Source organism: Danio aesculapii, chromosome 10 (assembly GCF_903798145.1).
Source record: "Danio aesculapii chromosome 10, fDanAes4.1, whole genome shotgun sequence".
In the NCBI taxonomy this organism is placed as follows: domain Eukaryota; kingdom Metazoa; phylum Chordata; class Actinopteri; order Cypriniformes; family Danionidae; genus Danio; species Danio aesculapii.
The window spans coordinates 15,833,638-15,850,449 of record NC_079444.1 but is presented as its reverse complement, the minus strand read 5'-3'; the positions used below and the strand labels follow the sequence as shown (position 1 = coordinate 15,850,449).

General features: G+C 41.9%; 1 protein-coding gene across 1 annotated transcript; it reads right to left on the bottom strand.

Annotated features, from left to right (window-relative positions):
- Window positions 1–4,427: 4,427 nt before the first annotated feature.
- LOC130236725 (uncharacterized protein K02A2.6-like) lies at window positions 4,428–7,289 on the bottom strand. The gene is given in 3 exon segments (XM_056467478.1): window positions 4,428–6,573; window positions 6,575–7,175; window positions 7,178–7,289. Coding segments are annotated over 3 exon segments (2,859 nt in total).
- Between the last annotated feature and the right edge of the window lie 9,523 nt (window positions 7,290–16,812).

Here is a 16,812-nt window from a genome sequence, read left to right as displayed (position 1 = left end):
ACAGGAAGTCAAATACTGTATAACAAACTGGAAATACAAAAACAAGACCTAAGAGACAAATAAGCAGAGTGCAGGTGGATCAGATAAAGGGGTCAGTTTGGCAGATCAGTAGTGAAGCATACAGAAATAAGTGAGTTTTAAAGGGGTGGTCCAGAATGTAATTTTAAGGCTTGGTTGTGTTAATAAGATGCAAAGCAATGTGTGCTCATGTTTCATTTGAAGGAAATCACGTTATTTTTTCATAAATCTCACTTTGATTATATGCATCTACTCAGCTAACATGAAAACGACTGTTATATTTCCTAGCTCCTCTAAAAGACCCGCCCTCAAGTGACTCTGATTGGTCATGTGTCATAATGTGCTACGATTCGCGGATCGGCTCCACGTCACGCCCGTACAAGCACGAGTCATGCCCGCTCTCTAAAATAACATCTGACAAGTGTCTGTAACAAGTGAAAATGGGGTGCTGCTCCTTTAAGAGTTTGCCATTGTGTGTGTGCGTGTGCTTATGTGTGCGCATATGTATACTATAAACTATCTGTAGATGCGTGTAACACGAGAAGCACATGTGCGCGGGAAGGACTGATGTTTATTTTTCTTTTTTTCTGATGCTGGGATTAAGTTATTGTTCTGTAATATACAGTGACGCTGTTGACAGAAGAATAAAGCACAAGATGTGGGATGCGACCTGTGTGAGCCTTGATTTATTTTTCTGTTGCTACATGAGTTAGACGAGCTCTCCTGTATTGTTTAACTCAACGCGTTACACGACATCTTTCACATATATTCGGAATATGCCTGTGTAAGTAACATGAATCGTTCACATATCTTTTGCGAATTCATTATCTGAGATGTAAAACTGAGAGAAACCTATAGAGAAACACTGCAGTCGCACACACATAGAAAGACGCTGCACGTGCGGTAAAGTGTGTGTGTGTGTCTATGTGTGTGTGTTTACAGCAGTTTGACTGATAAATAGGAATTTGTAGCTAAATAGTTAGCGGTAGCGAACAGCATTTCCCATTGTTTACATCTTTGCTACAACATACCATTACCGCTAGACACTGTGCATGTCATAATCAATTTTAACAAATAAAAACACTTACAGGTCGTGGCTCAGAGTTCACAGCGTCTGCTTGTTGGAGCTGAACCGAATCCAGCACTGAACTGGGAGAGATTCTGGAGCTGTGTTTTGTCAAATCATGCTTGCTATGTATTTTATAATTCTCTGGAACATAATATTGAATACTGCTGTAACATCTGGCCACGGCCCTTAGCTGCGCAGTGTGTGTGCGCGGTAAAAGTATGTTTGTGATCTCACAAGGCCTGGAAGTATTTTTTTGTAGTCCCCAAAATTAGTTCATTGTAGGCTTTGCTAAGCTAACTCTGTAAAAACCAAGGTCTCCCTTTGCATTGAACGTTGAGCATTTTACATTCAGAGATGCTGTTTATATTGACACAGCTACATTACACATCAACTAAAGTTTAAAATATGATATCATATGATATCATATGATATCATAGTGGACCACCCCATCCACAAGTAAGGATTTGAATTCAGAGATATTATTAGCAGAACGGAGTGAGCATGGTAGAGAGTTCCAGAGTTTGGGTGCAATAACACTAAATGATCTGCCCCCCATTGAAGAGAGGCGGTACCGAGGGACAGCGAGAAGGCCAGAGTCAGCGAAACGTAATGAACGAGTTGGGGTGTAGGGGACAAGCATGTGGCAAAGATAAGAGGGAGCTAGGCTATTTAGAAATCTAATTGCAAGGAGGAGAATTTTGAATTTAATGCGGTATGCAACTGGGAGCCAATGGAGGTCGTACAAGATAGGGGTTATATGAGCGGAACGTTTGGTATGAGTGAGTATTCTAGCCGCAGAGTTTTGAATATACTGTAATCTGGAGATGAGGCTGGCAGGCAGACAAATGAAAAGGGCATTACAGTAGTCAATGCATGAAGAGACAAATGCATGTATGACTGTCTCAGCATCCTTGCTACTGATGAAGGGACGCAGTTGGGAAATACGACATAAATTAAAGAATTCAGATTTAATGTGAGACTGAAAGGAGAGTGTGAAGTCGAAAATTACGCCTAAATGTTTGACAGGAGTAGATTTTTTAATAATAATAATAATAATTTTAATAAGCGCTGGGGTGCCAATGAAAATGATCTCAGTTTTGTCTATGTTGAGTTTCAGAGAACTTGAGGTAAGCCAATCATTAATGTTCTTCACACAAGCAGAGATTTTATCAATTTGGGCAGATGAAGTAGGTGTACAGACAGAGTAAAATTTAATATCATCTGCATAAAAGTGATAGTTTAGACCATGACGTTGTAAAATCAGACCAAGTGGGATTAGGTATATTGTGAATATTAGTGGGCCTAGAACAGATCCCTGGGGAACACCTCGCTTCATGGGGACAGTAGGTGACCAAAAATCCTTAACAGAGATGAAGAATTGTCTATCTGAGAGATAAGAAGAAAACCAAGAGAGAGCAGTACCAGAAATACCCAGATCAGAGAGACAAGAGATAAGTAAATCATGAGAGACAGTATCAAAGGCAGAACTGAGATCGAGTAGCAGTAATATAGACAAGGAGCCAGAATCACCAGAAAGCAGTAGATCATTCACTACCTTTACAAGTGCAGTTTCAGTACTATGGAGGGGGCAAATACCAGATTGAAAAGGGTCAAAGAGATTATTATCAACTAGAAAAGACTGGAGTTGGGCAGCAACAGTACTTTCCAGTAATTTATATATGAAAGGTAGATTAGAAAATGGACGATAATTAGATAGAATTAGATAGGTTGGGTTGCTTAAGCACAGGTGTGACGGCAGCAGTTTTTAGTGGCAGAGGAAATGAAGCGTGGGTAAGAGAAGCATTGATAAAGTGAGAGATGACAGTGGAGATGACAGAGTGGCAATGTTTCAGAAGAAAAGTAGGAGCAGGATCAAGGCGACTTGATGTTGAGCTGGATTTCAATATTAGCTTAGAGACAGAATCAGGGGTTGTCAGTGAAAAGCAAGACAGAGAGCGACTGGAAAGACCTGATGGATGGCTGAGCTCTGTATCAGTAGGGAAGCACTGGTGGACGGCATTAGTCTTATCGAGCAGATAATCCAAAAAGGAGCAGCAAAACTCAGTTGAGGCTAAGGCATTTTGAGGTGGGGGGTTAGTAAATTTATTTATCGTATTAAATAATGCTTTTGGCCTTTGCTTGATTCATTAATTGTAGCAGAGACAAATTTAGAGCGAGCTGAGAGCAGATTTATATGATTTAAGATCATTTTAAAAGCCAATTAATGAACAGTAAGACCGGTTCTCCTATAAAGACATTCAAGCTGTCTACCAGTGGCCTTAAGAGTACGGAGCTCAGGGGTATACGAAGGAGAAGAGTGAGTGGTGGGGACATATCTGGTCCTAAAAGGAGCATGCTGCTGAGAGACTTCAGAAATTATAGAGTGATAGTTAGATAGTATCATAGACGAAGAAGAGATATCAATGACATCAGAGAGGTTCGAAGAGACAATAGAAGTAGAAAATGATGCAGTGTTAATAGCTTTTAGATGGCGGTATAAGATAGCAGTCTTAGGGCACTTAGAATGCAAAGGAAGATTAAGCAGGGCACCTATGGTGAAAAATCTACTTTTCAAGCTGTGTAGCAGTCGATTCTGTTCCCCTCAGAATGTCTGTTCCCCTTTACGCAATTAAACTACATGTTTTGCATTGTTGCCAAGGTACCATACGTATGACGCAACCAACATACTCTTTTCAACTTTTCAACGTGGCTTTACACCCGATATGAGAATAAAAAGAGTTAACCTGATAGAGTACACACGGTTACAAGTAACAAAATACAACTAAATACATAATTTGCAAGCTAGAGAAACCAATGAGGCAGCCATTTTAATCGCACGTACTTACACTTGTGAAATGGAGGAAGAAACTGATCCATGATGCACTGATCCTTCCTTTAACAAACAGCCGATGAAGTCTTCTTTGTAAGCATGTAGTTTCCAGAAGCACTTTGTAATATTCTATGAGGCAGTAGAATATGGAGGCCGATGGATGTTATTACAAGCTGTTTATTTGACAGATGCTGCACACAAAATACCTGAGATGGATCCGGCTAGGACAACAACACCCTGCTCTCTCGAACTCTCAGCGGAAGGCTTCTTATAAGATAAGGACCCCCTCTAGCGGTCACACTACCTCATGATCTGTTATTGCTAGTTCACTACATCCCCTTCCCCCTGATAACAATAGTCCCTTAACAACTTAATCAAATATACTAACAACATTATGATTTTTTTTTAATTTTTACACAGTCTATAGCTAGGGACTTCGGGTAGACTGCCTCCATCCCAGTGAGTTCCAGGACGCATTCTTGACCTGTGGCTGGGGAACTCACCACTACTCTAAGCATAGTCTTTTAAGTAACTGGGCAACTTCTTTGTCCTCGCAGACCTTCTGAGTTCCGGCTGCTCCTCTGCCTTCACAGTCCCTGACACCATAACCTCGGGTGTCATTCCACTTGCCTGCTGTCCAACACTGTTCCCTGATGGTACAGGGTCTACTGATTCAGGCAATGGCCACTCCTCCAACTCTTGCAAGGAAGTATCCAACCCCACAGCTGTTTCAGCCGGAGATGCCACCTGTCTGGTCCTCACCTGATCAATGTGCCGACGCACTACCTGGCCATTACCAAGTGCGATGGTATACGACAAGGGTCCTGTCCTTTTCTGCACTGTTCCTGGAATCCAGGTAGGTCCTAAACTGAAGTTCTTGGTATACACATTTTCACCAACACTCACATGTCTCTCTTTTGCATGCAGATCATGATACCACTTCTGCTTCAATTGCTTGTTTTGCACTTGACTTTTAAAGTCAGGATGAACAAGATCCAGGGTAGACCTCAGTTTGCGTCCACACAACAGCTCTGCAGGTGATTTTCCCGTAGTCGACTGTGGTGTAATTCGATAACTGAACAACACTCTAGCTAGCCTGGCCTCAATGGAATCTCCTGTGCTCTTTTTCATCAGACTCTTGAACGTTTGCACAGCTCGTTCAGCCAAACCATTAGAAGCTGCATGGTATGGTGCCGTGGTTATGTGCTTGATGCCATTACGACTCATGAATTCCTGAAATTCCTTACTCGTGAAACAACTGCCATTGTCCGACACCACTATTTCCGGTAACCCATGCTGGCTAAAACTTTGTCTCAGGCACTGGATGGTAACAGCAGATGTAGAATTATTCAAAGGAAACGCCTCTATCCATTTAGAGTACGCATCCACCAGAATCAGGAACATTTTTCCTTGCCACGGCCCAGCATAATCAATATGGATCCTTTTCCATGGCAGCTGTGGAATTTCCCAAGGGTGTAAGGGTGCACAAGGAGGGGTGTTCCTGCTCTCCTGACATCTGGTACATGCTTTTACCAGACCTTCCACAGCAGCATCCATCTGGGGCCACCATACATAGCTCCGTGCCAACCCTTTCATTCTGGTTATGCCTGGATGGCCACTGTGTAACTGTCGGAGTATGGCTGCCCGGCCTTGGGGTGGAATTACTACGCGGGCACCCCACAATACACATCCTCCCTGGACACTCAGTTCATCCTGTTTTTTAAGGTATACTCCAAAAGCTGGATCCTCCACTGTCTTGGGCCATCCTCTAAGCACGTACTCCCTTACTCGAGCCAACACAGGATCTTTAACAGTCCATTTTTCCACCTGCTCTGCTTTAACCAATGAAACATCATTCTCGTCCAACAGTAGCACTCTCTCCTCCTCTGCTGGGGTTTCCACTCCTTTTTCCAACAGTGGCAACCGGCTCAGCCCATCAGCATTTTGATGCTCACGCCCTGCTCGATACACAATAGTGTACTCATACCCCCCTAAAGTCACAGCCCATCTTTGAATACGTGGAGAAGCCATCTGTGGCATTTCTCTGAGCTCATTAAACAGTGCTATCAGGGGCTTGTGATCAGTCACAATGGTAAAGGGTCTGCCATACACATATGTGTGGAATTTCTTTACCCCGAACAGGACGGCCAAACCCTCCTTATCCAATTGCGAGTAATTCCTTTCTGCTGCATTTAAGGTCCGTGATACAAATCCTATTGGTCTGTCAGTCCCGTCTTCCATCCTGTGAGACAAAACAGCCCCTACCCCATATGGCAAAGCATCACACGCCAAGATAAGAGGTTTGGTAGGATCGTAGTGCACTAGTAAAGCAGATGACTGGAGAAGCTCTTTTGACTTCTCAAAAGATTCTTCCTGCTCAGAGCCCCATGTCCACTTTGTTTCCTTCTTCAACAACCTGTGCAAGGGTGCCAACACGGTGGACAGACTGGGCAGAAACTTATGATAATAGTTTAACAAGCCTAGATAAGCCTTCAGTTCACTCACTGTCTGTGGAATGGGGGCTTCCTGTATCGCTTGCACCTTTTCTGCGACTGGCTGCACGCCTGCAGCACTGATGCCATGGCCCAGGAATACCACTTCCTCTCCCAGGAACTCACATTTGCTCATTTTTAGTCTCAATCCACTCGATTTTAGTGGCTGGACTTGATGCCACCCCAAAAGGTAGTCTACAGTATGTATACAGTCCCTTGTGTGTGTTAACAGTGACATATTTCTTTGCACTTTCATCCAGCATAATTTGCTGATACGCATGGCTCATGTCCAGTTTGGAAAATTTCTGACCTCCAGCTAACTGAGTGAACAAATCTTCCACTTTTGGAATGGGATATTGTTCCACACTGGATGCTCTATTTACTGTGAGTTTATAATCTCCACAAATTCGAATAGAGCCATCTGGTTTCCTCACCGGCACTATAGGAGCTGCCCACTCCGCAAACTGCACTGGTTCAATAATTTTCTCCTCAACCAGTCTCTGGAGCTCAGCCTCCACCAAGGGCTTGACTGCAAAAGGAATACGTCTGGGCTTAAAGAATCGTGGTTGGGCCTCGGGGTTGACATAAATTTTAGCTGTGGTGCCTTTGAGCTGCCCCAGCTCTTCTTTAAACAACTCTGCGTGTCTATCTAACACATCTGCTATCTTCCATGTCGGCACTGCTGTTACTTGATTTACCAGCTGTAGCAACAGCCCAAAGTCTTTCAGCCAGCTTCGTCCCAACAAGTTAGGCCCCTCTCCATTGTCATTTCTTTTTTTACATTTTGGATTTCCACCGTTACTGTAGCTTGACCCAGCACTTCCATCCTTTCCCCTGTATAGGTCTTTAGTTTCATACTGCAGGGTCTCCATTCTGGCATGTCTGTTTTTTTCCACAACTTAGAATATTGCCCTCTGCTGATAATTGTCACTCCACAACCCGTGTCGACTTCAAAGTCCACTTCCATGCCATTTACACTCACTTTCTGTGTTATAGGGCCCACTTTTGGCTGGACTTGGAATACACTGTATATTGTGTTAATATCACTGGTGTCCTCCCTCTCATTACTTTCCTCCTCTCTAACGAGATAAGTCCTCCTACCTTTCTCTTTTCTCTCTCCGTTTTGTCCTTTGAATGGAATGTTTTGCCCCCCCCCCACCCCCCAGCAGCTTGTTTTGCCCTGCATGCGCGTTTTATGTGTCCCCGCTTTCCACATTCATGGCAGAGCACATTCAAAAACTTGCATTCCTCTGGTGCATGTTGTCCTTTGCATCTGTAACACACCGTGTCTTTTTGTCGACCCTTCTTCTCAAGTGTGTACACTCTATGCACTGCTGCCGGTCCTTTAAATGACTTCATGGTTTGTGCTGTGTCCTCCATTAACAATCCTTGCAAATCTCTTACATTCTTGTTTGCAGACTCCATTGCCTGGCAGATTGTCAGTGCCTTTTCAAAAGTTAACTCCATTTCCGATAGCAGCCTTCTCTGCATTTGGTCGTCGTTCACTCCACAGACGAGTCTGTCTCGCAGCATTTGTGGAAGTGTAGCCCCATACTCACAGTGCTGTGCTAACTTTTTCAGTTCTGCCACAAAATCAGCAACAGTCTCACCATCTTTCCGTGTACGAGAGTTAAACTTAAATCTTTGCACTATCTCACTTGGCTTAGGATTGTAATGAGTCTTTAGCACCGTCACCAGCTCCTCATAGGTTTTGTCTCCTGGCTTTTCAGGGCAGATCAAACTTCTTAATAAACTATATGTCGATGCCCCAACACCACTTAACAGCACCGCTTTCTTTTTCTCAGCATTGTCAATTCCATTGGCTTGGAAAAAATATTCGAGCATTTCGATATATTCATCCCATAACTGCGATGCATTATCAAAAGTACTTACCGTCCCCACCAGTGAAGTCATTTTGTCTTGATAATCGCCGATATACTCTGCCAGTGATGTCGAGCGATCTGTTTACTCCAGCCTTTCTCAGCAATCACTCAATTATGTCCTCTGACACGCCACTCCTTAAATCCTCGTCGCCAATTATGTAATATTCTATGAGGCAGTAGAATATGGAGGCCGATGGATGTTATTAGAAGCTGTTTATTTGACAGATGCTGCACACAAAATACCTGAGGTGGATCCGGCTAGGACAACAACACCCTGCTCTCTCGAACTCTCAGCGGAAGGCTTCTTATAAGCTAAGGACCCCCTCTAGCGGTCACACTACCTCATGATCTGTTATTGCTAGTTCACTACACACTTGAACTGGTCAAGGCTGGGCTATAATGCTGTAAATAATATCCATCTGCACAGCGTGACTTCATTCGACCGGTGTCTGTGTGTGTGTGTGTGTGTGGGGGGCTTTTTTTCTGTTAGTGGGTGGGGCCGCAGGTTTCAAATCTCCCGGGTTTGCACGTGCAACTACTTGTGTTTTGTAGTCGCGTCATCATGAAACACCTAATGACTCGTTATCAAGACAACTCGTTTGAAGCACTATGAGTCGACTCTTTTATAGATTAATTAATAGTTTTAAACACTGTACACTTACAGATTTAAGCCTTAGCTGGATATTTCACTTCACTTAGAGCTGTGTTACACACTACATGTTACAATATGGGCTCTTTTTTGTCTCCAGAATATCTCTGTAAAGTTTTAGCTCAAAACACCCATCAGATTTTTTTATTATACCTTTTATTAAATTCTAATTTATACATTTTTGCACCAGATGGCGGTTTTGGTGTACTGCTCCTTTAAAGCTAGTCCTCCCCGCCCACCGTTTCTACGTGCCTTTCTGCGTGCCTTAATCTCCTCCCTCGGCAGATTCAGACAACAGACAGACATAAAGGAAGAAGATCTCACGTAGCGTTTGTGGGAAATACTACAGTAAGAACTTTACCAATTAGTATTTGTTGTAGAGTTGCTACGATGAGTCACACCCAATGTCGTTACAAAGTTCACGCACACACAGACACAGCGTGGACACGACACGCACACACACAGATACACACACACAGAGACACAGCGCGGACACGACATGCACACACACAGATACACAGACACAGTGCGGACACGACACGCAGAGACACAGACAATGCGCTCGTTTAGCTTTAGCTTTGCACATTTTTTTGCATGCAAATGTGACAGGATAAAGGTTAATCTCCACTGCTGTATGAATATCTGTTATGTTAAATGTACAAAATAAACCTGATTTAACGTCCACAAAGCGGGATTGAAGCGTCTTCCTTTATAATTGTTCTGACACGCTGCTGTGCTGATGAAGCGAATCTGAAGTGAATCGCTGTAATTCATTACACACATGCACTGTTTTAAAACATTTTAAACTTGTAAAACTCACTCTTCTTGATCACATTTGATGATGATTGATGATCCTAGCGAACTGAACAGACCTTTTATTCCTGGTTGCTTTGCGCTCGTCCTCTCTTGTTGATATGATTATACACGTGACAACCGGGACATGTTAATACGCTCAGCTGTCAATCAATTCGGTGGGCGGGGGGACCGCACTTCTACATCAAGTTGTGGTCGGTCTGAAAACCGTTTTAATTGGTCCACTGTTTTTATGTTGTTAAATTGAAAAAAAAGGACTGGGTGTGTTTATATCACCCCAATATGACGGTCTATACACTTTACCTGCACATATGTCTGTCCAAACAGCTTGAAAAGTAGATTTTTCACCATAGGTGCCCTTTAAAAGACAAATATTGTTACCCAGAGAACATTCTCAGATTCATTAAATGTCTCTGCCTCCCCACAAAAGTGACACAGGTCACTTAGGTCATCTATGAGATAAAATGAAATAAACCATGTTTAATTTTCTTTTGTGAACTTTTTAAATCAGTACTGAAAATGCATAAACGCATTCAAAATCTTCAAGTTATAAACAAACAAAAACATACCAGATTGGTCAAGGAGTGTTGATGCGATCTCAAGTCGATCACAGTTGTTTCACTGCTTGTGGTGCATTGCAGAAGTCAATTTCCTTTTCTTCAAGAATATATTCTGCAAACAGGACATTAAAAATTTTTTTATATTTCATATGGCCAATGACGCATAACTTTCAAAGCAAACACACTACACGACGTACCGTCTTTTTGATGTGGGTGAGGCAGTGTTTCACATACCCAATGGGAAGTTTCTTCATCATTGCTCTGCAAACAGGCTGTTGTTTTTTTTCTGACTGTCAGTCAACTTCCAATATCAGATTGTGCTGAATTAAAATACCTTGCTGTTTCCAAACACTTCTTCACCTCAGTCTCTCCAAGGGAGTCAAGAAGAAGAGCTTTCCTTTGGGATGGGTATATAGCCTAGATTTAACAAAAAAAAAAAAAAAAAAAAAAAAAAAACTTGAGAATAGGGAAAGTTTCAAGAAGAGTCCGTTTTCAAATCACAAGCACAGTGGTGACATTCATTCACAATACCCAACAACACGTCATATTTTGCTGGGTTCACCTAAATATAAATGAAAACACAATTAGTTAAAAACACAACTTGCTAAACAAAGCATGCAAGACACATTTTGTTATTAATTTTACACATGGTCAGAACAAAAAAAAATTTATTAACAAAAGCACACAAAATATACAACAGAACTTGAATTGCTGAGGTTTACTTTCCACAGCTCAGTCATTGTGAAGGTGTTAAAAGTAAAGGCTTTACGTTTTGACTTCTCATTGTACTGCCTCACTAATTTTAATTAATATAACATTACATAAAAGATTGACGTGACATAAAAAAAATGTATCTTTACCTCACTCTCCAACTCCATACTAGGTCTGAGCCGTGAAATATTTTCTACTTTCCACAAATATTGTCCACTTTAGAAAGCAGTACACGGCTTTCATTGCCTTCCCAAGCACTTTTGAGGTCTATAAACAAATAAAAGCAGCACTTTGAAAAATATAGTTTCACACCTGAAAAATATAGTTTTATTACAGTTTACGTACAGCACACACACACACACACACACACACACATAAATATATATATATATATATATATATATATATATATATATATATATATGCAAACAAGAACCACAGAAAATACGTAATGGGAGTATAAGATTGATTTTATTACGCTACTTTTATATTGCAAGACATAAAAGCATTGCCAACACTTTTGTCCCTTTTCGATTTCCGTACGTCCAGATGTGTTAGCGGATACGCTTCGTAGAGGGGGAATTTGAATTCAAGAAGGGAACAGAATCAACTGCTACACTGGTTTCAGAAGCAGAAATGGAAGTGATTTTCCCCTTTGATGTACATAATTAGATCAAGGGTATGACCGCGGGTATTGGTAGAAAAGCAGACATGCTGATTCAAATTAAAACATTCAAAAACAGACAGTAACTGGGTGGTGCTAGAGCAAACAGTATCAACATGCATACTAAAGTCGCTGAGCAGGAGGATAGGGGATGACAACGAGCAAGCCAGGGTTAACAATTCACTAAGTTTAGAAGAAAAACTGGACAGGGCTTTTGGAGGACAGTAGAGCAGGATAATTGTGAGACAGTCAGCTTTGATAACCATATATTCAAATGAACTGGTGTTATGAAAGTCTAGTTGTTTTAGTCAGATATTGTCCAGATAAATGAAGGCAAGACCACCCCCTTTGCTATGCAGTCTGGGACGGGCGAGATACTTATAACCTCCAGGTGCAAAAAGATTTAACTGGAGAAAATCAGCCGGAGCTTGCCAGGTTTCAGTGAGAAGGAAAATGTCAAGCTTATTGTCAATGATAATTTTATTAAGATAAGAGGCTTTATCCGATATTGACCGACAGTTCAGAAGCTCGAAGTGACGATGTACATAATTCAGATTAACAGTATGATGCTGGTTACGAGTAAATTAGTGAACGATGATGAATAGTATGGTTGGCAGGCAGTTGTCTGGATGTGAACGGTTTATGATTAGTCCGGATGCATGGAAGGGCTTCAGGCTGAGAGAAAATAGTATTCCTGAACCAGCACCATGAGTGGTGTAAATACTGTGGACGCCGGAGAATCCCTAAACTCCGGCAGTATTCACACGTCATAGAGTCAAGACGCGGATGTCGGTTCAAGGCCTTTAACTGCGATGGCAAATAACCAGTATCCATCACGGAAATGAGGTGCAAAAAGAGGCAAAAAATGGAAAAAGAAAGAAGGAAAAAAGGAAAAACTTTTGCCAAAGGCATATTAGAACAAGTGAGAGCCCAACACAGGCGAAAACTACGCTAGCCAGACCTAAAGATGCCACGACACCAAAACAGCAGACTAGATGGAGGATAACACTCCAAATAGCAAGCAGTAAACGAGCAGCACAACCAACTGAGAGAGTGGTGACTCACCCATCAGAAGAGCCAAACGTGGTGAAGACGCCAAGGCAGAGGGCTCGCAGCAGCCCGGCAGCAAACTCACAAACAGCAAAGTTCGATAGTAACAGTCCAGTTTGGTTCAAAAACAACAGCAGTGACAAATGGAATAATCCAAACAGCCAAACTGAATGGCGGAGAGACGTGCAGCAGAAAAATACAGTCCAGGTACGAAGCAGCAGCACAGACGCACACAGCGTTATAGAGCATGGTAAAGACGCCAGCAATGCGTTGGACTCACAGCGGCCTGGTGAAAACTCACAGACAAAAAGTTTGATAGTAGCAGACCGATTCAAAAACAGCAGTAGTGAAAAATGAAATAATCTAGACAAATGAAATAATCCAGACAGCCAAACTGAATGGCGAAGAGACGTGCAACAGAGACATACAGACAGTCCAGGTACGAAGCAGCAGCACAGACGCACACAGCGTTCTCGTCCCGGAACCGGAAGTCCGGAAGATATATGGAACCAATATCCAACCTGACTACAATTTAGCTATTTTTGGATATTCTAATTTAATAGACACCTTTCATTCCATTCTTATATTGCATGTAAAGCCACGTTGAAAACGCGACGCGTGCCGCTTTGTTTACGGATCGTCAGCTTTTCCTACACGCATGCAACGGTCAAGTTTCAAAATATTTCAGCTCAGGTTCGAGGTGAGGTGTCTAAATTGCACCCAGCAAGCTGAACTGGCCCTCTAGGCGTGTGTGTCGTGTCCTCGGGGAGGAGGGTAGTGTGTGTGTGTCTCCTCTGAGGAGGGTAACGCTCTAGGCACGCCCTCAGACCGATAGTAAAAAACGAAAGGGACCCGTTAGTAAAGTGAGGACCGGGGGGGGTGTCGCGGTTGAAATTGAAGACCGGGGGGGGGGGGGGGGGGGGGGGGTGTATTCGCGGATATAACTGAGGGCGCGGGTGGTGAGGGAGGTGTCGCCGACGCCGCTGCGCCCTCTCTATTCTGACGCCCTGGGTCTCCTCTATGGACGCGCCGGCCCTGTGTGTGTGTGTGTGTGTGTGAGAAAAGAGCAGGTAGACTGTGATGGGCTAGGAGATCTCCTCACCAGTTCTTGGACTTTTTGCTCAATAAAATAGTTAGTCGTCAGTATTTTCTAGTCCATCGTCTGTATTTACATTCACCCAATGGGAGCCAAAATCCACTATAAAGCGTGTGTGCACTGTGACTACTTTTATATTGTTGATTAGCAGCTGGCCATTTCACTCTGTCTCGTGCTGAAGCCTTGTCCGTGTCGACCAATCGCAGCAGGCTGTCATGGGTCCAATCAGTGCAGATTAGCTTCGCGCTGAGGAGGGGTTTGGGAACAAATGAATCGCTGAACGATTCATATGGGAGTCGCTGGGATAATTAGGTAAAACTAAATGCAGATTATAAGACCATGAAAGTGTTTTTTGACCTTGCATGCATATTAGACTGTTGTTGAAGACCCTTACAACCTAAATATGACCCTATTGTATAATATGGGCTCTTTAAAGGCCTACAAATCTTTGGATGCCAACAATGTTGTTCTGTGTGGTCATGTGCAAGAAATAATGTTCCATGATTACCAGATTCAAAACTTTGTAATGCTAAAAACTGAGATTTTGCCTACTCAAAGACAAGGAAAGAAGATGGAATTGTACAAGGCCTGGGTAATTAAACATCAACAAGCAAAACAACTGCATTCTGACAGAGAACTGCACCTGTACGGCAGGGTATGTGAACTTACACATAAAGGTAAAGTTGGTTTTATATTCGCACATTTGGACTTTGTCCTTAATATAATTTCATAAAAGTATTATTTGCAAACTCTAAATAGCGAAATCATATTAGCAGCCAATGACTATCAAAGTACAACATTTTTCACAGTCAAATAAAAAGTCTTAATGCTGTTTTTCAAGACACACTTCCAGGTAATTTTTAGAGCGAACATTCAAAGTGCCGTGGTAAACAATATAGGAAGGGTGTCACAAGTTGTCACTGAATGAATGTGTGAATATAAAACCAACTTTACCGTAATAACTTACACTTTTACGTTTCAGTGACCACAGTTTAATTAACTATATGTAACTGTTTTTGCTGAAATAATTTCTGCAATCAAAAACGAGTAATGTGTATGATTCAGCATAGCGTGAACTTACCTGATATAAAATGAGAACTGCAGAGTCCAGCATTTCTAATTAGGTCGTCACTTCATTCAGCTGGCTTTTAGCCAAAGCCGTCTGCATACAGCATTAAAGCAGTGTGGTGTATGGTAAAGTTTTCTATTTTAAAGTTTTTCGAATTTGGCATCCTACCGCACAACCCGACATGTTTACTATTGCAGCCTGTTTTTTTTTGCAACTGGGCACCCGTGTGATGTCAAGTGTGACGTAGGTTGGTAATTGCTCTATATATTCATGTCACTGGCTTAGTGAAAATGTGAGTTTTGTGAAAAGAAATGTGAAAATGTGAAAATGAGTATTGTCATCTCTTGTTTATTCATTCATTCATTCATTCATTTTTTTTCAGCTTAGTCCCTTTTTAATTAATCCTTATCAATCTGGGGTCGCCACAGCAAAATGAACCGCCAACTTATCCAGCATATGTTTTATGCAGCGGATGCCCTTCCAGCTGCAACCCATCACTGGGAAACATCCATACACACTCATTCGCACACATACACTACGGACAATTTAGCTTACTCAGTTCATCTATACCACATGTCTTTGGACTTGTGGGGGAAACCGGAGCACCCGGAGGAAACCCACACCCACACCAACATGCAAACTCCACACAGAAATGCCAACTGACTATTGTCTATTTATTCTGTACATTTTTTTCTTCTCTTTATTGGTATTGCACTGTTTTGTTAAATAACTTATAAATGTAAAATAAAATATAAAAAATACTTAATTGTTTTTACAAATTTAAGTATATTGAAACTAAAACAATTAATTTGTTCTAAAAATCCTCAAGAATTATGTTGAATCAGCTCAATAAATAGTTTGAACAAGCAGCAAAATGTACTTTTTAAGTGTATGCTTTAATCCAAATACCAGTATCTTGCAAAATAACTAGTAGAAAATTATGTAGTCATCATTCATTCATTCATTTTCTTTTCGGCTTAGTCCCTTTATTAATCTGGGGTCAATTTATCCAGCATATGTTTTATGCAGCGGATGGCCTTCCAGCTGCAACCCATCTCTGGGAAACACCCATAAACTCTCATTCACACACATAAACTACGGACAATTTAGCCTTCCCAATTCACCTGTACTACATGTCTTTGGACTGTGGGGGATACCAAAGCACCCGAAGGAAACCCACGCGAACACAGGGAGAACATGCAAACTCCACACAGAAATGCCAACTGACCCAGCCGAGGTTCGAACCAGCGACCTTCTTGCTGTGAGGCGACAACACTACCTACATGTAGTCATCTGTCAGTGTTCTATTTTTATGGAATAAGAACTGTTGAGTTTTTGTAACTGCTCTTTGTAATAGTTTATTTGTTTACATTAAGCTTGTTCATCCTGAATAATGTCTTATTCAAATAAATGATGACAGTGTCCAGATAGCAGAACGTCACTGAATTATCATTGAATCAACTGTTAAAGAGTTGAAAATTCAACGTTGAGTTTTGATCAGGTTTGCACCCTCAAATGTTTTTTCAACAATAAAAAAATTCCTGAACACAGACACAGAGATTAAGTTAACGATATCATTGACTAATTAATTGAGTATTATTGATAATTGATGATGAACACCTGCTGTTAACAAGCAGAATGAAGCTGCGGTCACACTGGGCTTTTCCTCCCATAGACTTCCATTCATACGCACGCGAATGCATCAGACTGGAAACGCAGGGTCATGCGTGCAGAGTTCAAGCTTGGTGAACTCTGATCTGTGAAATCGAATCATTTGACTGCGTGAGACCCATCGAGGATCAAAACAGGACTTCTCTGGGCAGAAATTTAAAACATGGAGCAATCGCTCGCTTTTTTAATGTCTGATCATCTTGTTTAATCCCGCCCCTTTTCGCAGCGCCGTACGAC